At 42.3% G+C, this 22,095-nt stretch overlaps 2 protein-coding genes across 3 annotated transcripts in view; both read left to right on the top strand.

The window, feature by feature from the left end:
• The window catches only part of slc38a3b (solute carrier family 38 member 3b), a 32,503-nt gene extending 21,000 nt beyond the window's left edge, over positions 1–11,503 (top strand). For both annotated transcript variants that reach the window (XM_069677872.1, XM_069677871.1), the window contains 9 exons: positions 2,087–2,169; positions 4,058–4,116; positions 4,448–4,615; positions 4,781–4,860; positions 4,946–5,046; positions 5,575–5,699; positions 5,791–5,935; positions 8,004–8,107; positions 8,240–11,503. In XM_069677872.1, the coding sequence (XP_069533973.1) occupies positions 2,087–2,169; positions 4,058–4,116; positions 4,448–4,615; positions 4,781–4,860; positions 4,946–5,046; positions 5,575–5,699; positions 5,791–5,935; positions 8,004–8,107; positions 8,240–8,344 (970 nt within the window). In that variant the 3' untranslated portion in view covers positions 8,345–11,503. The remainder of the gene's footprint in view (positions 1–2,086; positions 2,170–4,057; positions 4,117–4,447; positions 4,616–4,780; positions 4,861–4,945; positions 5,047–5,574; positions 5,700–5,790; positions 5,936–8,003; positions 8,108–8,239) is intronic.
• Positions 11,504–12,483: 980 nt separating this feature from the next.
• gnai2b (guanine nucleotide binding protein (G protein), alpha inhibiting activity polypeptide 2b) overlaps positions 12,484–22,095 on the top strand; it is a 44,167-nt gene continuing 34,555 nt past the window's right edge. The window contains exon 1 of the mRNA XM_069677514.1: positions 12,484–13,256. Within this exon, the coding sequence (XP_069533615.1) occupies positions 13,139–13,256 (118 nt within the window). The 5' untranslated portion in view covers positions 12,484–13,138. The remainder of the gene's footprint in view (positions 13,257–22,095) is intronic.

Genomic DNA, 22,095 nt, shown 5'->3' with positions numbered 1-22,095 from the left:
GACTACATATTTTACTTGATCAAGTAGTCAGTTAATAAGTTAAACGTTGCAGCTCTATTTGACGTGGGTTGGGCTGGGTTGAGTTGAGACGTGACTTGGCCCTGAGCAGCTCTGCAGCCACATTTCATCCAGCATGTGAAAGCTGATCGTCTACAGTGACCTAATGACCAAACGTCTAAAGAGGACATGACCTGTGATACGCGTTACTTCCCCTGCTTTCAAGGGACTCCTTCTGACACACACACACACACCCACACACACAGATCTAGACTCATAGATCAGTGGTTCCCAACCTTTTTTCCTTGTCCCCTAGCCCGCACACACTTACACCAAAACAATAAAGTGTTTCATTCCAAATCTATGCTGAACAAAAATATAAACACTTTTGTTTTTGCTCCCATTTTTCATGAGCTGAACTCAAAGATCTAAGACTTTCTCTATGTACACAAAAGGCCTATTTCTCTCAAATGTTGTTCACAAGTTTGTCTAAATCTGTGTTAGTGAGCACTTCTCCTTTGCCCAGATAATCCATCCGGGTGGCCACAGGTGTGGCATATCAAGATGCTGATTAGACAGCATGATTATTGCACAGGTGTGCCTTAGGCTGGCCACAATAAAAGGCCACTCTAAAATGTGCATATTTACTGTACTGGGGGGGTCCGGGGGGGGTCAGAAAACCTGGGTTGAACAGACTTTTGATTACCAAGTTAGTGCTTTTTAATGATTTTATTTAATATGTGCAAGTCTAATCTCGACAATCTCAACAGAAAAAGCCTCGCACACCGCCAGCGATTTTTGGCGCCCCCCAGGTTGGGAACCACTGTGAGCCACAGATATGCTCCGGCCTGTAGGGCCGTGGCAGACAGCTGATCCTGCCGGCTGTGTCTCATTCGGAGGGTTAAGAATAACGGGCATAGGAGCTTAAAAAGGGGCTGTAGGACACAAAGACCGTTCTATACACAGATTATACAATATACACTATCCAGGCTTTAGGAGACAGCGGTCTAATGGTTTGGAAGGCCTGTCTCTAAACTACCTGTTGCTGGTGCTGCTAATGTTTGAGATTATCCCAGATTTGTTTTCGTAAGAGAAGCTAGGAGTATTTGTCTTTTCTGCTCCAGTAGCTAAACTGGTGGTTTCCCACATCAAGGACTGAGACAAGTCTGTTCAAATGATAATCAACAATATGTTAAACCAAATACAATCTGTTTACTGTCAACAGTTATGTCGGGAAGGATTAAAAGCTTGCAGAATATCTTATTTTATTCTCAGACCACCATGACACAACCAGTCAGACACTCAGCAGCGGCCTCCGACTGCGTCCCCGCTCCAACATGTCCACATGCGTTCAGAATAAACATGCCGTGCGTCTTTTTTAGGTTACGTGAGGGAGTTGTGTTTTATGAAGGGCATTCACAGCAGGGCTGTTTAAAGGGAGGACATGTGTGGTGTCCTCGTATAGCTGATGATGCTCCTGCGTTGGACTGAAGGGGAAGCAGGGCTAAGATTGGACATGTCCTTCCATGCCTGCACGTTTTTACAGCTTTAATCCAAAAGCGTTGAAGCAATGCCTTTCAGACGGAAACTATTGTAGGTGTTTTGGTATGAGGTGAGTAATAGAGATATTTTTAGGGGGCTGTAAAGAAAGAAAGAGGGACAGACATGGTATTATTTATATACTTCTGCAGTTCTGTGTTATTGAGGCTTATTTTTCTGCAGCTGTGAACTAAAACATAAATGATCAGAGTCATGTAACAGTCTAACCAAGTGTTCTTGTGGAAAGCAACATAAACAGACATGTTTTATTTCCACAATCTCGAGGCCAAGGACGGTCCCTAAGGTTTGCTGTTGGTCTGGCAAAAGCAGCGCGTCAACCACTGAGACCGTTTAACAGTTTAACAGTTTAACAGTTTAACAGTTTAATTCAAACAAGTTCGTTCAGATTTCAGGAAAAGTAGAACCAACAGTTTCACACCATCAGCACCTTCCACTCTATTCCTGTCTCCTTCCCTCTGTGTGCTGTGTCTCTGTGCCAGTGTTTGAAATATTGAGCTCCCCAAAGTAAACTGGATTTTTCTCCAAACAGTCTGTGGTACATGAATGGAAACTACCTGGTCATCATGGTCTCTGCCAGCATCATCCTGCCCCTGGCTCTGATGAAACAACTTGGTGAGTAGGGCTTGTACAGTCTTTTGTGGTTTACCCAAATTTACCGATCCTTTTTAAGAGCTAAGGATTTTCTCCTGAACTTAAACCACTTGGTCCTCGTTCTACAGAAGCCTAAATCTGCCAAAAGGCATTATAAAATATAAGTCACAATTATTACATACTAAGCAAAGTATATACATTGTTTGTGATACAAACCCATACTCTACAATAGAATACTTAAAGCTCCTCTGAGGAACTTTCAGTTTGTGTCGATTTTGGCGCCCCGTGTGGACAAAGCTGTACCTCTTATCTCTTTGCTGATTTTGTGCTGTACATGCTAAAAGGAGCAATTTGCGACCGGAAAAAGCCACTGTCAGTCAAAGCTGGTGTTCTCTGTAATCAATAGAAACAATAATATTTGAAATTGGCGCCATAGCTGTGGAGAGAGTTGTACAAACAGCTCATGGTTTCGCCCATTCTGCATTCCTACAACACCCAGCGTGCACTGCGCCACTCCCTCTGAAAGGAACGGCCCAGCGAGAGAGGCTGGAGTGAAATACTACTGTTTCGCTGCAGACAACGTCTCAGAGCGGTACAGAATTTGAAATACAATGAGAATATACCGGTGGATTGTCTAAAAAATCTTCAGGTCTGCAGTCTACATTTCAAACCTGATGATTTTGACTGAGACATGACATCAGAGGCGGGCTTCCTAGATTGAGGAAGTGTAGTTTAGCAAGCTCCCTGGCCTCCACCAGATGATGAGTTTTATGTAGTCTGGCGGAGGTTTTCCACGGCCCATTGAAGAAGCGGATAGCTTCCTCCAAAAGGCACAGAGCGAAAAAAAAAAAAAAGTTCTACTATAATGGCATTAGCTCCCCATAATAGCATGATAGGACAGAGGTTGAAAATCGGCGAACTAGCCCTTTAAGTGTCTTTAAGTCCTCGCCAGCAGTGTTAAGCATAAAATAACTACATAGAAATAATCAGTCTTGTGGCTGATGGTCTGGTTTGCTTTAATAGGTCATATAGAGTCATCAGATTCAATTTCAGTTTGTTTCATAACCAGCGAAAAACTCCTCACAGGAGCTTTAAAGCACTGAGAGTCTATTCATAAGACAGAACACAAACAGTTTAACCACATGCTATCTGTTTACCGTCAACAGTTATGTCAGGAAGGATTAAAGATAGCAAAAAATCTCATTGTGTTAAACGTTTCCAAGCAATGGTTTGACTGAGCATCAGTGTTTTCCCTTTTTTTTTTTAATGGGCTTCCATAAATTCCAGTTTAAGTGCCGTGCTGTAGCTCCTGCCTGCTTCTTTTAACACACTATTCATCATTTATGTCCTTGCACTTCTCTGTCTTTAACTATAGTCTGTTTTTGTTCAAGCTTCGTTTTAGATCCTTACGCTTTAGATAATTAATCTGAAGTACTTTGCTCTTTTCATTACACTCCAACATAGTTACCTAACACATACCTAACATAAGCCACATTCTTTTATTGAAACGTTTTTATCTTTTAATTAAGATGATTCTCTCTTGAATCTGATCCAAGCTAAATAATGACACTTTGATGAAGCGGTTACCTTCGAGAGAAGCAATTAGTGGGTTTTTTTTTTATCCCACCGCTGGCAGTGAACGCAGCAGGGGCCCAATCAGACGTAATTGTCCCCGACGTGATCACAGCATCCCTTCCTTTCATTACTACACGGAGTACACATGCTCTCTCTGCTCTCATGGTGCTGTGAGGTCACTATAAAGGGGCAGTTTTGGGATGTTTTTAGCAGAAGGCAGCGGGAAACCTTCTGACCGTAAACTCTTTGACTTCTTGTGTAACTGAACGAGCCCTCAAAAAGCTCGGTTCAATCAGTTCAGTTTAGTAAGCCGTCTCTTCCCGTTTATTTTCAGGTTACCTCGGCTACACCAGTGGTTTCTCCCTCAGCTGCATGGTGTTCTTTCTCAGCGCGGTAAGTTGGTCCACGTCACCACACTGACTCTTCACATGCAGCCTCATTTGTTCTGGCATGTCGTCTTGGCACACACTTTCCCACCTTGGTCCCTTTCCCACCCTCGTCTCTATATTTGCCGCGGTATGCGTCTATGTTTGATAAGGCGAGTATAAGCGCTGCTCGGACACATCAAAGGTTGAAAGTACTTAAAGGCTGAGTCCCACTAATCTGTTGTGAAACGTCTCGAGCCTGGCAGCGATCATTTAGAGCCCTTGTTTACTGACTCCGACACATGCTTCTTCTTCTTCTATTATACCCCTGCCTTTCTAACCCTTTCCCATCCCTGCAGGTGATCTATAAGAAGTTCCAGATTCCCTGCCCGTTTGAGGAGTACGCATCCAACAGCACCGCATCTCACCTCGCGCTGAACGTCTCCAGCCACGCCCACGAGTACACCAACGGCCTGGTTCACGAGGAGGAGGATTGCTCTCCTCGCATGTTTACCATGAACTCACAGGTAGGCAGCTGAAGCGATGCAGTTTGCTTAGCTGGATCCTTTTCGCACATTAAGCCCACAAACATTCAAGTCTGCAGGTGCTCTCGCAAGTAGGCCTTCCCACACGTATTATTTGGCTGCTCGGTTATACTTCTAATCACAGAAAGTCACTATGTGTCTTCACAGACAGCGTACACCATTCCCATCCTGGCTTTCGCCTTTGTCTGCCACCCTGAGGTGCTGCCCATCTACACTGAGCTCCGCAAGTGAGTCCCCCCCCTCTGCAACCTGCAGCATACTGTATGATAGCGTGCAAATTAAGACATTTAACTTTGAACTCTTTGATTTTAGTCCAACAAAGAAGAAGATGCAGAAGGTGTCCAACCTGTCCATCCTCGTCATGTACACCATGTACTTCCTGGCGGCTCTCTTTGGTTACCTGACCTTTAAAGGTGAGTGATGTCCCTGGCGCTTCTTTGGAGCTTGTGTTTACACCATCTGTGCATTAATAGTTTCTTAGTGTTAAAAGATGAATAGTGCTGAGAACTGGGAGAAAAAATACTTCAACAGGAATAGTTCAAGACGACTCTGACATTTAAAAGCCTTTATGCTAATTACTCTCAATGTTAAAGTTTTAATCTCGAAGATCTGAGTTTCGTTCTCGATAAACGGTAATTGCGGGAGCACACTTCCCAGATATCCAGACAGTGCTGCATGTGTGACGTCCACGGTTGGCTCCGGTTGTAACTCTTGATTTTCCTCGCTGAGGCTAACTGTTTATTGTATTTCCCAGTGATACAATGATACAAAGATAAAAAGTTTATTTTTCCTGCTGCAGTATCTGCCCCCCTTCCTTCACATAGAGCCACAGCGCCCTCTTGTGGTGACATTGTGCTGTCGAGTATTAGAAGGCCGTATCACTGAGTGATTTTCACATAAGAAAACTTTATTAATATGATATATTTTCTTTATCTCCACAGGCAACGTTGAGCCTGAACTGCTGCACACTTACAGCCGGATCGACCCGTACGACACTTTGATCCTGTGCGTGCGAGTGGCCGTCCTCACTGCTGTGACTCTGACCGTGCCTATTGTGTTGTTCCCTGTAAGTCTGTTGTGGATTCATTCTCTGATCAATAAATATGATATATTGCTTTTATTTCTTTATCGAATGCTCCGTCTGCGTCTGTTAACAGGTACGTAGAGCCATCCAGCAGATGTTATTCCCGACCAAGTCTTTCAACTGGCTGCGTCACACCGCCATTGCGCTCATCCTGCTCACCTTCATCAACATGCTGGTGATATTTGCTCCGAACATCCTGGGAATCTTCGGCATCATTGGTGAGTAAAGCACCGAACATGAAGTTAATGTTAAGATGAATATGTAAAATGAGGACAGCCCACAAAGCACCATCACCATGGCCCTCTTGTATTGTAAATATGATCAAGGGTTACTTATTCAGTCTCTGTGTACAGGCCGAAGCCTCCTGTTTGCCTGGCACCGTCTGTTATTTTTTAAAGCTCTCTAGTTCCAAAAACCAAAAACCATAAAAAGCAAAACTAAAAAGAAAATGTGACCGCTGCGTGTTTGCTGACGACCTGAGTCAATATTATTGCCGCGCTCTGTCCTCAGGTTTGCGGTCAGGATTCACAGGTTAGAGATGAAAGTAAAACAAGTGAAGGATCAACAAGGGCATCTTCAAAGCAGCAGGTTCAGCTTTGACAAACACATGCATGCATTGAGATACGCATGGGGGAGTTTCTCTTTCTGCAATATATAGAAAGAGAAAAAACAAGGTGAAATTATGCAATTTATGGAGCTGTTTGCAACACCTTTGTGTTTCTTTAGGGCTTACAAACAGGGGAATTTATCTCCACCTCTTTTGAGTAAAAAAAAAAACAGCAAATAAAATATCCAGTTAATAATATAATTTGCCAAGAAGGCCTTCTAGAGTTTTCCACATGAGGCGGCTCTTTGTTTTCTCACCTTCGGTCACAATAAGTCTATTTGTCAACTTTTGTACACAGTATCAAAATTATTTCAGGTGCTTTAAACTTTTCCCTATTCCACAATGATCCATCAACAAGTCATTTAGGGGGGGTGGTTTAGCTCAGTTGGTCGAGAAGGCGCCCCTGACACAGAGGCAAAGTCCTCGCCGCATCCGCCCGGGGTTTGACTCCCACCACTCGGCCCTTTGGCCCCACTATTGGGCAAGTACAGGTCAATAATAAAGAAAAATGAGAAATAAATGAGAACAAAAAGAAATGACTCATTAAACACACTGAAATGTATTTACTTAAATGTAGTTACTATTGTGTCACCACAACTTGGTTGCAAGATATCTCTTTGAAAGTCTACTGTGTGATCATTTGTCAAATACAACAGTACCTTTGAATAACTGTATCATATCCTTAAATTAATGTATTTATCCCACACCAAACCAGAATAAACTAATGTGTAATGAAACTTGTTAAACTTAATTTAAACTTTTCTGAGTTGCTGAAATACCTCTTTGAATTTGACATAAGACCTTTTCATTCTAATGTCACAGAGAAATATCCTTTAGTCTAAGGGTCAGTGCAAGCTGATTTGTATTGATATTAACCCATAAATATGATACCACATGTTTATTAAAGGCCAGCTCCAGTCATGTTTTAAGACTAATAAAATGCTCTGTTTGAAATAATAAATTGTGTGTGATATGTTTTTTCTGCAAAATACGTTTAATTACCATGTAAAAATCCTCCCAAGGCATCTCCTCCTTCTCCCTCATTAGAAATTCCAGAATCTGCATAGGCCCCGCCCACTATGCAAATTACCAACCACCCCCTCCGTCGGGAAAACAAAACACGTCTCTGCCATCGTTTAGTGGCAACTTGTTGAAACTTAGCTAGCTTGAAATGTAGTCATTTGCAGGAGTAACGTTAGTAGTCAGTAGTGAGACGGTTACAGCTGGCTCGCGCATCGCCGAAGTGGTTGCCATAGGTTACACATAATGATACACATAGCGTCACCCCGTCCATCAACGGAATTGGCTCCTTAGGTTTGTGACGTCTCAAACCTGCCAATCTGAAAACGTGTTGTTCAGCCTGTCCTTGGTGCACTGCAGTTTAAAAGCAGACAGGCCCAGCCATGGAGATGACTGCTTATGTTGTCCCTGATATGTCTTGTAGCGCATGAAGAACACCACATGGAGATGTTTACAAGGTTAAACACTTGATTTTCACTGGAGGGGGGCTTTAATAATCCTTATAGTCATAGAAATGTATTTTGACTGACATTTACTATTGTCCTACAGCTTCTGTAACCCACCACACACCGTACATGACGCAGTTGGAAATGAATGAAACTTTCTGTATATTACTGGATGATTATTTTAACCAGCCCTCTCTCTTTCTGTCTTTACAGGTGCCACATCTGCTCCCTGCCTCATCTTCATCTTCCCTGCTGTCTTCTACATCCGCATCGTTCCTAAAGAAGACGAACCCATGAACTCCCGCCCGAAGATACTGGTAAGACCTTTAAATCCGTCTCCCTTCGATCATGCATTACGCCAGTTTGGTGACACAGGTGCATTTTTGCTTGTCACAGTACTTGATAGCAGTGGTAACAAAGCTTAACTGTTTGTTTTCCTTTATTCTCAGGCTGCTTGTTTCGCTGCTTTGGGCGTCTCCTTCATGGTGATGAGTCTGAGCTTCATCTTCATCGACTGGACTACAGGGGGCGGCCATGCTGCAGGAGGCCACTAGATGCTGCTACAGTGTGTGTGTGAGCTTAGGAAAAAGGGGGGTGGGGGGGGGAGAAGTGCTCAATGTAAAGGGAGCATTATCACCTCAGTGGGAACATACAGCACACAGCCTGGGCCTTAACAGAATAAAATACACAGAGTAGTACGTTGGAATCACATTTATATTGATCAAGTTAGTTTAACTCTTCGACTGGAATGTAACACATATCTGAACAAAATTGAATTAACCTACTGTAAAGCAGTTTTTATGCATAATCAGGACTTAACAGGGTCTGTTTTAAATTCCCTTCTGTAAGTGCGACTTGGTCCATCCATGATGGTGACACGGTCCTTTACTGTCGCTTCCTCTTTATTTACACACAACTGCAGCTGGTACTGTACAGGAGAAAAGGGCATGATTGTCTTTTAGGCTGAAGACAGGACGCATCAAGATGTATAGAGAGAGAAAGAGTAGAATAACTCATATTATTTTTACATAAATATTAATTATTTTCTGTAAGACGCACAAAAGAGGACAGTCAGATGATCTCATGATTAACCAGCGGCACAGAACTGTTCATCCAGGTGTAAAATAAAACAAGGAAAGTGCTTTAAGGACATGTCGATTGCCAGAGTAGTTATGAAGTTTCGTACAGTCGAAGCTTTTGTTCCAGATCTGCTAACTTTCTTCAGAAACCCTGGTGCCTTTTAGCATTTGGAACAGCACACCAACACGCAGTAAGAAACAGGAGTGTATATTTATTTAGCTACTATATCTGTGTTTTTAATTCAAATGGACTATATTTAACTACTGTATATGATGAAGTTAATGATCAAAGTACTTTATGTATGATATTCGTTTTTTTGTTTTACCTTACATTATAGAAGAGGCAAAGTGTAACAAATGATAATATTTTAAGAGCCAAAACAATTAACTGATCTTAGCACAACTCTGCCAAACTGTGACCATGATTTTTTTAATAACAGCTCAAGTTTACCCTCACAGTTATTCTTTGAAACTGATAGCTGGGCTCTTACCAGGTTAAAACAAATCAGCCCTACATCTCTACAACTCTAAAGCTCACAGCCAGAAGACAGTAAGCATAGCTTAGCATAAATATTGAAAATAGGTAGAAACTGATAGCTGAGCTTAAACATATCAGCTATCCATCACCGCTAAAGCTCACACCCAGGAGACCGTTAGCATAGCTTAACATAAAGACTTGAAGCAGGGGGAAACTGCTAGCTGGGCTCCTTTAAAGCTCACAGTCAGGAGACAGTTAGTGTAGTTTAGCATACAGACTGGTGGTAGGTAGAAACTGTTAGCCGTGCTCTGTTTAGGTTAAAAAAAAACAGCATACCAACTCCTTTAAAGCTCGTAGCGAGGAAACAGTTAGCATACCTTAGCATAAAGACTGGAAGCAGGGATGTTATGTAGGCTCCAAGGCTACATGGTTAAAACAAATCAGTTATCCATTACCTCTGATGCTCACAGCCACGAGACAGCTAGCATACCTTAGCATGACGACTGGAAGCAGGGGGGAGCTGCTAGCTGGGCTCTTACCAGGTTAAAACTAATTAGTGTAGCCTTACATAAAGACTGAACATGGGTAAAAACTGTACGCTGGGCTCCTACCAGGTTAAAACAAACCAGCCATTTATCACCTATCACCTAATGCTCACAGCCAGGACATAGTTAGCGTAGCTGGAGGCAGGGGGAACTGCTAGCTTGGCTCTGTCAAGTTTAAATAAAAACAGCCTACCAGCCCATTTAAAGTCTCTCAACAGCTAAAATCTAATTTATTTAAGCCCTGAGTGACAAAACCTACACAGATAAATCTAATCACTCTCTTGGCTAGACACCATTAATGGTACGTTAAGAAAATGTTTTTTTTTTTTTTGTTGTTGTTATCTGCTTGAACCCATCCACGCTCTCTGCATTTGAACAATGCCTGGAGTTTTTAAATATGACCCACTGGTGGGTGTGGCAGAGATTGATTCATTTTAAGATGTATAACGCTTTTTAAAAATTGTTCCGTAACGTCTCTGCTGTGCTGGTTTGTAGTATATGATCTGCTATGACCCTTGTCTACTATTTTGAGGTTAACGTTTTGCATGCTGTCACGTCCCGTCCCTATGTAGTTGGTGTAGTGACCTGCAGATTCACCTGCTGACACTGTCATACATGGATGTTATTGTAATACTGTACACTTGGCATCTTATTGTGAAGCGTGTTGAGGTTCAAATCTGTGCTATAGTTATTATAGTGTTATTTTAGTATTATGAAGCCTTTTGTAGATGCTACTTTACATCATGTTTCAAATATTACTGTTGTGATAGTTTGTCAGTGAAGGCCCGGTAATTTGAGCTACTATGGAAACTGTCAGTAATTCTTCAGGTGAATTTTTCGTCCAACTATGTCACTGACAACTTGCAACCTATTTTTTTAAGTAGATAACAGAAGCATTTTATTATATAGAAATATAGATCAGTAATTAAAAACAGATTTTTAAAACTGGACAATTAAACTCAGAGAAATATAACATATATTTGCTGCTCTCACCCAAAGATGGTTTTATATTGTATTAAAACTCTCAGGCCTCAGAAAGTCCTGCATGAATCACCACTTCTCTCATTTTATTTATATATTACTCTATTTTGTGTTTGTTAAGCAGTTTTGATTCCTGATTTTGTGGATAATTTATGAACAACAGCAGAGGAAGTGTGTATTATCACCCTCCGTCCCTCGCTTTCCCCCAATGTTATTTGCAGTGATTGTTGTGGTTTAATGAAGTTGTCACATTTAGTGAACCGAGTTTCTCTTCACTTTAAGGGATCATGCCAAAATAACAACTGACTACCTACTGCTTTGAAAGGCCTTTAACTTTGAAACCGGTACCAGACCTAATATATCAAACATGCATTTTTTTTCATTTACCTAAACAGATCGATGTGATATTTTATTATAGCTGTTGTTCAGGACTTAAATCTACAGACATGACACGACTATAAAAGAATAATAAGGTTTATGAATTTTGGTGAATAAGACATGGCTTTATATAAATAATGTATATATAAATGTAAACCTTTTATATTTGTGATGCATATTTACAGTAGCTTGTAAAGTGTAAATAGCAGGGACAGTTTTAGTTTGGCAATAAAATAATTGTAGATGTTTTTACATTGTGTCTGTTGTCATTATTTCCCCTCAACTCAAGATAATTCTTATGCCATTTAATGGATTTAGGCTTTTCATCAGTATTCCACCTTAAGCCGCCAAACTCGCCTTTTTTTTGTACATAGACTATTTCAAAAGAAGAGTGTATTTATTCCTGTCAGTGTTCCTGCGGCATCCGTCAAGGCTAAACTGAGTTTACAAAAAAACACTAAACCTGAACTTAAGGTCATCCTGATCCCTCACTGCTGACCCTGTTATGTCAACACACTATTACACAATAACACATTTTGATTTCCCTATGCTTAAAATACTGTCAGGACATAGATTATAGTGCCCGTGTCAGAAACCCACAGGCCTCTAAGTCCTCATATAAGAACAAATGTAACGGAATAACCTTTCGTGTCTCATGGGCCCTTTTTTGAACAGCAACAGTGACTCAGCAAAAATGAAATAACACATTAGAGGTCAATTAGCTTAAAGCATATTGAATTTAACACATTCATACAGTATATCTTGAACTATGTTGCTCAATATCTTTTAAATTACCCCATTAACTTGTAGGCTATGTCTTTGAATGACGGAGAGGATGAGAGAAATTTCCGTTGTGAAACGATCACACTTTTATTTTGGAATATTTGTTGTTTTACTTCCTTCCGTTTTAAGTGCGTTTGAATATCTGTAGCCTTTGTTTGTTTAATATAGCACTTTGAGCTGCATTGTATGAAAGGTACAATGTAAATATAGGTATTATTCATTATTAATATATCCTTAAGCCTCCGCAGAACATGTGGTCCTGTAACCGTCTTGACCTTCCAGAGAAAACTCTTTGTGTCCACTTGAGGGCGCTGTTAACCAACTCTCGTCTCAGCCTGTTAATGTGCCGAGGTATTCCATAAACATGTGACAAAAAGACGTTTTATTCATTTTAACAGCCCGCCCTGCTTCTCTGGAAAGACAAACCTGCTCCTGAACGGTTCATCAGTCAGTGAGAACAGCTCAGACTGCAGATACGTGTTGTGTTTGTCGTTTGAGGGGCTGCATCCAGAAGAAACACGGGGGACTGAAGCTGGCACAGCGCCCACTGCAGTCTGCACACCGCACTCTTCAAAATCACGCCTCACTGGCTTCACATCTAATTGGTTCCGCAGAAGCTACCGTGAGGAGCTCACCTGCTTTAATTGGACTATCGCGACAAGTCCGCCAAGTGACGTTGATGGGACTGCTCGCCTTTTTCCAACTGTCGTAGGAATATCTGAGGAGGCTAATTGGGCACAAACGAGGACTGCAGCAGGGAGCGAACCTGCTTTCAGGCCGTGTGCAGTGGAGCAGCGAGCTCAGGCATCCCAGCCTGTCAATGATGCAGGACAGAGGGCTCTGAGAGTGTCGAAATGGAGCAGCGGTAACAGCCTGAGATTCTGCGAAACAAACTGATGGTTTGTGCGTATCTGCTTCAGCTTTGAGCGCCTACTCTAGCAGGAGAGCAGGACTTTTTACGCGTGCGTAAAACTCCGGAATCGGCTGTTTTCTTCCTCTCTGGTAGGCAGAGGTCTATCGTTGTTCTTGGCACATTGACTCCATTAGCATTGAAGCGTCTTTTTATTTTTCACAAGTGGTCTGTGCGCCCCTGCGTTTGGAGCCATGGGCTGTACGGTGAGCGCCGAGGATAAGGCAGCCGCGGAGAGGTCAAAGATGATCGATAAAAACCTGCGAGAGGACGGAGAGAAGGCGGCCAGAGAAGTGAAACTGCTTTTATTAGGTAGGTGACAGCTGCTCCTCAGGTTGTATTAAGCAAGTCAAAGTAAGGTTTGTCACTGCAGATAAGAAACGTGTCCACAGTTTTAGACTGAAATTCACTTGAAACATAATGATCAATAACTAAATCCACCTGATTTTGTCTTAAAAATAAGAAAAATTATAGTTGGTGTTGAAAAAATTAAGTCTAGACTTGATCAAGGATTAAATCATATCATGAGGTATCCCATCTTCCTCCAAATAGCCGAGATAATGGCCTATGTGCAAATCATATCAGCTATAGCACAGAAAAGAGGCCATTTCAATGCTCATGTTTTCAATAGAGATTAACAGCACATAACTGTGTCTTTAATTACCAAAAACAAGTGTCCATGTTCTCGGATTAAAGTCAGATATCATCATGTCAACATGCTGCACAGCTTCTCAGAGCTCTGAGCTGGCGTTGTGCCCAGAAAGCTTAATTCAATATCAAACCTGTGGACTCTGACCAAACATTAGCACAGTCACACTTCAGCACCTCTTTTTGATACACATCCGTCTGTTCTTTCAAAGAAATAAAGCCAAGCAATCCCCCTTTGTTTCTGTCAACAACAATAATAAATCAGTTTTTATCCTGGAGCTTCCAGAAAACACACAGTCCCTTCCTTCTTGGTCCTTTCACTCGTGCATGTACACACACAAACAAACACACGCACACCCTCCCACTCACTCCTTCCTCACTCCCCCTCCAAACACATTCAGATGTCTTTGTTTGTCAGCGTCTTGCTCGACATTTGTTTTTCTCCTTCTTAAAATCTGCACACATTCTAATTGACAAGTGTCCTGGAATAGTATCTGCAATTAAAGTGTGTGTGTTTGTGTGTGTGATTGGTGTGTGTGTGCTGGGGCAGTGTGAGCGGCGAGGCAGGTGGGTGTGGAATATGACCAGGTCCTCTTGCAGTGACAGGCTGTTAATACAGGATAGGACCAGGGTACTAGCTGCAGGATGTCCAGTTAAGTGTTGTGAATCTGAATATGGAAGCTGCAGAGTTGTTTTGGCTGCACTCAGATTGTCTCATTATCAGCCTGAGAAATAATTAGCTTTAATAAGACAGAATTTTGTCCTTCAGGCATCGTTTGCTATGCCGCCTGTCCTCTCATTAGATACAAGCTTCTCCTTATTTGGACACTTGTAAAAGTACCAAAAAGCATCAGTTGTCATAAGTTGCTGGCTGAGCTGGCCCCTTTTTACGAGTGTAAATCTATGAACAGTTTGACCCCGTTTCATTTGACACCATCAATCTGCTCCTCTTTACGTCTTTAAATGAGATGTGTATGTTTGAAGGGGTGTGTCAATTCAGGGGCTGCAGCCTTCAAAGGACACGGGCTGCAAAGGTTGTGTCATTTGTAGCCTGCGTAGATCTGACATGAGACGGTCGGGTCTACGGAGGATTTCCTGTTTGCGTCACCAGCTGTTCCTGCCCTTACCATTGCGTAACCAAACGCTGCTGCTGTTGCCTGGCAACAGGTAGCTAGCTGGCTAACTAGCTATCATAACTAACGGTATGTAACTTAGCAAATTATTTTAAAGATGATTTGTTGATGTTGGACCATGAAGGATGGACCCGATGGATGCTTCCAGGGAAACGGTGGACGATTTGTCGGCCGCATCTGAAGGAGCGTTCGAAATGGGACAGCCTCCGATGTGCCGCTGCGACACAGTCTGCCTTCAAATACGGCCTTCTCAGGATGCAGCCCCTGGATTATAACACAGCTACTGTGTTTAAGCTGTGTGTGTGTGTCGTTACAGAGAGACTAAAAGTTACTGTGAGCCAACAGAGTTTTTCAGTGAAAGCAAAACACAATTGCATAGCTACAACCAATCAAAACAACAAAACATGTGATGTTACACAAGCAATAATCTCACAAAGTACAGCAAAGACTTTGTATCAACAAAAGCTTTAAGCGCAGGTGTTTGTTCTTCTATTATACCCCCTTCCTACCAAAATTAGCACGTTGACGTGGGTTTTTTAGACCCGGGAAGACCCGCTAATAAATGCCGATTGTCTCTTTTCCCATTGCCAGTGGAGTGTACTCCTTTCGCATCACCGTCTGACATTACAAACGCGCTGGAGACAAGGTCTCGTTGTCCCCTTGTTTCGTTTTCTGCTCGGATCAGAATAAACTCTCTCACCTCGTTGTCGTGACAGTGTTGCTGCATCTTGCAGGAAACAAAGAACAGATTCGGCGTTGTATGTTTTTCTTCTGTATTTACGCGACAGCAGCTGGAACTTTTATGTGCGTCATAGCATCGCACCGGAAAGGGGCGGAGATTAGCGCGTCGACACGGGTTTTGTGTTCCCAATATTGCCAAAGCAATAATTACCCGGGTCTACTGCTGAGTCACTTGACCCGGGTCTGAATGCCGATTGTAACCTTTCCCACTAAGCAAAAAAGCCAGGTGTTTGCAGGTTTTTTGACCAGTGGGAAAGCGGCTATAGAGAAAGTATACTGCCCAACTCCACATCAGCTTCACGAAAACACCTCAAAGGAACTTAAACCCATCCCGTATCAGAAAGAACAGCAGTGATTGGCTGGATCATGGCCGGGTTAGCTGGTATCTGTCTGAGCAGGAGGGGACCAAACACATCTGCAGGAGCGAATAAAACATGAGCTGCAGATCTGTCTGGCTCTCAGGCTAGCACACGTGTAAATAATGAAGGGACACACTGTCACAGTGTTAAAGCTCACTGGGTCAGGAGAATTGAATGGAACCATCAGAAATGTTGATGGTCGCACCTGTGCAAGTCAAATATCTGTTGTGAGATTATTCTGAAGTTATTAATATGCAGAGGTTGAAACTGAATTATAAGACAATAGAGAACATGTTTTTATGGTCCACTTCAGGATTAAATCTACAGGTGTAAATTATTAATCTGACATCTTGAATTAGCTCACTGGTACAAATCCATCTAGCATGGGGAGCACTACACCTGCTTTATGTGAATGTTAAACATCTGGGCTGACTGGTATAATACATTAAAACACAACAACAAATATTTAAGACTATGTATTTTAGAGAGACAACAGCACACAGGACCTAATACAGGAATTCACACACAGAGACAGAGAGAGAATGTGCCGGAACACTTCCTGGAACTTAAATTAACCAGGAAGTGACCAGGCCACCAGAGGGGGGTTACGGAAGTCAGTGCTCCCGACCAAGAAATAGTGCACATGACCCCCTTTGAAACCACAAGTTTTACACTTAGATTTTTTTAAAGTTAAAATACATATGATATTATGTGTCTGTTAGCAAGCTTTAGATGTGTGTGTGTTGGTGTATTTGACACTACTTTTTTGACAGAGCTAAGCTAGCAATTTCCTCACATTTCCACTTTTTGGGTTAAGCTAAGCTAGGTGGCTGCTGACTGTAGCTTGAGATTCAGACACGGGAGAGATATCAATTATTCTCATCTAACTCTATGTTCCTTTAACAAACTGGGATGAAGCATATATTTTAAAACCCTTTTGCCGATACTTGGAGATGTTATTTTTTGACACATGAATCCAGCATTTTGAGCGACATTTTATGTGTCGTCTTAAGATTCTACGAGAATCCAGCCGTTGACTTACACCTCAAAAAACACTCTCGTTTTTCTAATCTTCTGCTAATCCCCCATCTTGACATGTATATGGATCTTATTAGACACAAAACATTAAATGAAGATAATAAGACAACATTGTCCTTTCACTGGAAGTAGTGAGAACATGCTGGAGGTTCCTCCTCGTTGACTTTAAGCAGAGCAGAGGACATAATCGAGATGACATTGTGATTGTATTTATCTTGTTCCGGCAAAGACGAGCCACTGAAGCATGAAAGGAAGCATCAAACTCTTTAATTGGTTTGTAGCATTCGGAGTCCTTTCCCCAGTTTTTCTTCCTCATGAGTTCTAAAGGGAAATAAAAAGCCTGTTGCCTTTGTTTGCTTGCAGAATAAGTAGGTTATGTAGTTTGCCAATAATGTTGTCAGATGACTTATTTGGTTGTGATTGATCGAACAGCTTGTGGTGAGTGACAGTGAGGACAAAAGATGGATAATCAGAATCAAAATGATGTGCTGGAGAAAAAGTTGATGAGCATTTTGTTGAGCTGTTTCCCGACATAAAGAGCGTACGCATGCCTCTAACTGGCTGAAACTCGATTCCATGTTTCAGCACATGGCCTAAAAGAAAACTGGACACGACAACTCTCCTCTCACCTCTCTCACTTTTGTGCCGAAACACTGATTTCACTGTGTTGCACCACACCGGAGAGTGCTTCTGACTGCATGGCACGTCTTTATCAGAGCTGGAGCCACGAGCAGAAACTCACGTTGCATAAATCAATGGCGCAACATCACAGGAAGTGAGGGTCATTAGTGCTTGACATTGTATCCACGTATACACATAGATGTACATATGTGTAACGATGAAGGTGTATGAAACATCAGCATGTACTGATATTTAATGTAAGGACCGGACCGAGTCAATTCAAGGACCTCAGTTTGGACAAACATGACAAAAACTCCCCTTTAAAGCTAAATGTTCAGCTCAATGATATTTTTAAAGGAGAACAGCTTTAAATCTGTACATTTAAATCATGGTGTATAGTGCCAGTTTATTACACATTAAAGATATTTTTTACCCAGAAGTCGTGCACAGTAGTTGGTACATGCAGTACTTTCATCCAAATTAAAGCCAGAGGATATTTCATCAGCATCTGCAGCCTGAGAGGGAAAACCCAGGGCAAAGAAAAGTCCAGGACGCTCACGCTGCTGCTAGTAAAGATTCATAAAGGTCTTTCATCTGAATTCTGGTGGCTGGACAGAAAGAAAACTTAGAGATTTTAGTGAGCTAATCAACTTCAAACTAAAAATGTGTCAAGGCCAACCTCGTTACAAACAGCTCCATGCCAGCTGTAATAAAGTAATTAGAAAGTGGGGCGGTTTGAAGGATGTTTTAACTTTTTAGATCCTGACTGCGACGTACTCTAAAACTTCTGTGAATCATCCAGCTATTATCTATACTGCTTATCCTGTTCAGCGTCGCAGGGGAGGGGGGGGCTGGAGCCTAACTAAGCTGTCATTGGGCAAGAGGCGGGGTTACACCCTGGACTGAAAGCCAGTCAATCACACAGAGAGACAGACAACCACTCGCATTCACAGCTGCGGGCACTTGAGAGTATGTTGAGCATGACTTTGTTCAAAATTGCGTACTACATGCTGCATACTGCGTTCGGCCGCAGTATGTACGGAACTGTTCAAATTTATTTTGCAGTATGCTACGCCAGCGCCATATTCAAGTTTTGGAAAGTGGAAATAAACAATAGTCTAACAAAAGCCCCTTCTGCTCTTCTGCTGCCGTCTGCCATTTCAACTGCCGCTGTGACGTTCCAGCGCTTTGCATTGTGGGATACAGTAGGCGTGGCAGACTGGTCCGAAGCATACTGGAGATTTTTTCCGAATCAGTACGACATCCGGGTATTTTTGGCGTACTGCACATTTTGGCCAAATCAGTACGCACTGCTTGTTTAGTATGGACTTTGGAACACAGCCCATGTCTTTGGACTGAACCCACGCATGCACGAGAAGAACGTGCAAACTCCACACAGAAAGGCCACCGGGTTTCGAACCAGGAGCCTTCTAGCTGTGAGGTTGCATCACCATGCTGCCCTATTGTGAATCAAAGCAATACAATTTAAGTGAACACAGACGTGTTTGCCCAAGAGAGCTGTGCAACAACTTTCTGACCCGCAAAGGAAAAGACATGTTTCAGTTAAAGTGGAATTGTTGACATACAGCTAAAAAAATAATAAAGTGATTTTGAAATGTGTTATTGCCTACAATCATACATAAATGTTAATCCCACACAGGAAGTGTGGTAGCCAGTATCTGTCACTTGATACAGGTAATCAGTGGAGTGGCATTCACAGTGTTTCTGCCACACGTTTCACCTGAAAATGTTAAGTGAGGATAAACTTTTATTTTTTCAGCCTTAAATACTTCCTTAAGCCTTCCTTAACTCAGCCACCACTGCAGCTTATCTCTGCTTCCCAGCCCGGACAGACGGTAATAATAGTGCTTCACAGACGTGACTCACTGCACATGACAGAGAGGAGGATCAGGGTGAGACTGTCCATCCAGAGATGACACCCACAAACTGAAACAATATACTTATGCACCGTTAGTCATGTCTCCGCTGAACACCACTAAGTCCTCAATAAGTGCACGTTTATTTATCTGCTGAACCAGCGAGAAACGGATCCTCACTGCTGTCACACACAGACTGTATGAAGAAGTGGATGTAGCCACTGAGTCACCCACTGGTTTGTTAACTTCTTTTTGTAGCCGTGGGTTTAGTAGTTTTTCCACCATTTTGGATTTTCAGAACCAGACTTGGGTTGGATACGGATTTAGTCTCTATCCTATTCACAGGCTGCTGTGGCCACATGTCAATCACAGGTAGCCCCGCCCAAAAGCACACCCTGGTAGCGCACGTTTGGGCTTCTTTTTGCAACCACTGGAGTCGCCGCCTGCTGGCTATAAGACAGAATGCAGGTTTGAGGCAAGTCTGCAAAACCTTCACATATGAACTTTGGGCAGTTTGTACAATCAGGTCTCTGCTCTTTTCACACATGTACCACCAAGCGGGAGATGGTGGCAATACTCTGTTTTGGTTAGGGAGGGTTGTCGGGTAGAGCATGCAGGAGGAGGAGGAGTCTTTATTAATGGTGACTGTTTCTAGCTTAATATCACTACAACATCTATAAGGATGTCTCCGCAATACAAACACAATAATGGAAAACAATATCACCAACATGCCCACTTGCTGTGTAAGGCCCAGACTATTAACTGCAGCATCTTCACTCTGACTTTTTACAAGGGTTCTGTCAGGAAATAGTCAGTTTAAAGTCCAGGTCAACGGATTCAGAGATGTGCGTTCTCACATGCAGCCCACACAGGTAATGACGGGACATTTTCAGGTGGAGTCGAGTGTGAAAGGGGCTCAAGAGGCTAATATACCGTGTCATGTATGTCATATTTAGGATACTCTTATATAGGTTTTCTAACAGAGTTATTGTCAAGATCAATTGTGTGAAGACAGTGAACAATGTCCAGACAATCCCCTGATAAAGATAATTTTAGCAGCAGCATAAAAGAGTGACCTCTATCAGACTAGACTTCAGGATTTACTTAATGAGGCGGCTTGGCTCAGGGTCACAGTGGACTAATGAGCAGACACAGGGAACATCTTTCAAACTGTGTGTGTGTGGGTGGGTGTGTGACTGTCAAATTGACTATGTAGGCCCCAGTAGTTGGTATCTTTATGTGCGTGTAATATTGAAACAGCTCCATTTGCATCTTAATAACTTTTAGGAAAGCAAAACAACTCCCATAATTCTTTGGGGTTGTAAACAGGATATACTGTAGATGACAGCTGCAGTCCTTTAGTGCTGTTAAGTGTCTCTCGTATATTGTGAATTTTTATTCATGCTGAAATTGAAAATCTCTCTTTTCCATCACATTTTCAAATGTTGCTTTTGTGAGTTTCTGTAGAGGCGTCTGCTCCATTGCAGCTCCTTCATAGTTTATAGTTTAGTCCTGGATGGTGTGTGTAAAAGAGAGCGAGTTGAGAAGAAGCCCTCAGGACTTAAGTTAGTAAATGCTCTGCATGTCCTGCTTCCGCAGTAGGAGGATGTATCTGTGCACTTTGCGATACCTACAGTTGTTATCCAGCAGTTTCCTGCAGCCTTTGAAGTTTTAATTAACTGACACATTTTCAACAGCTCACAGATATGTGAAAATAACAGTCCCTTCTCAATCCTCCTCCTCTGTGTGGTGCCGATGACCAGCCTGATCCTCGCCCATCTTTCATTTTCCAATCGCTTTTCCATTATCAGCCTTATTTATAATTTACAACACTTTTTTTTTTAAACTCTTACCTCCTCCTCCTTTCATACTCCTCTCAGCCTCTCTCATACAGCAGGTGGAGAGAGAGAGAGTGTGCCTCAGAGAGCGGATTAGACTTGTTACGACCAGGGCTCAAGATGTTACCTGTGCCCACATCAGTCCACTCACATTAGTTACGCTTCACGTCGTGGCTAGGTGACGTAGGAGGCACTACATGTTACTTGGTACGACCTTGACCCCCTGAACACCTCTAATCTTGCTCTCAGCCCTCCATCACACTGACAATGTTCAAAGACAGAGGCAGAGAGAGTAGATGGTTAAGGGAGAGAATTATAGAGAAACAAAGCTTTGCTTCATAAATCCATCCTGTTACTTAAAACATATTGTCCTTAATTATTTAGATTTAGAAGATAAGTGTGAAAATGACATGCAGTGTTATAACAATCAGGCCGACCATCCTCTCTAAAATACACCTGTAATGGTCAAGCTGCTTATTACCACCCATGTTTATGTTAATTGTAGTGCGGCGACCTCTAGCGGCCGTAGAGGTTATGACGGAACCAGATGAGGAAGTCAGGTGACATAGTATAAAGAGGTAGAAAATCTGGGTAGTGATGGGGTCGTGCTGATGGAGTGAAACGAACACAACTTTTGTGTCCCCCCTGTGGAACCAAAAGTCCACGTTGAGTTATTTATGAAATTTAGTTACAAACGTCAAACATTGTACTTAGTTACGTACCTCGCAAAGCTTAGTTAAATCACCTACGTGCATAAAGCCGCTCTCACCCGCTAACACTCGGCTTTTTTGCTAACTGGGAAAGGCTACAATCAGCATTCAGACCCGGGTCAAATAACTCTGCAGTAGACCCGGGTAATTATCGCCTCAGCTTCGATTGATGGAAAAACAAAACCC

Source organism: Semicossyphus pulcher, unplaced genomic scaffold (assembly GCF_022749685.1).
Source record: "Semicossyphus pulcher isolate SPU_LCO1_2020_fin unplaced genomic scaffold, fSemPul1.0.p SCAF_3, whole genome shotgun sequence".
Lineage (NCBI taxonomy): Eukaryota > Metazoa > Chordata > Actinopteri > Labriformes > Labridae > Semicossyphus > Semicossyphus pulcher.
The sequence above is the reverse complement of the archived record's forward strand: the minus strand, read 5'-3'. Positions and strand labels throughout refer to the sequence as shown.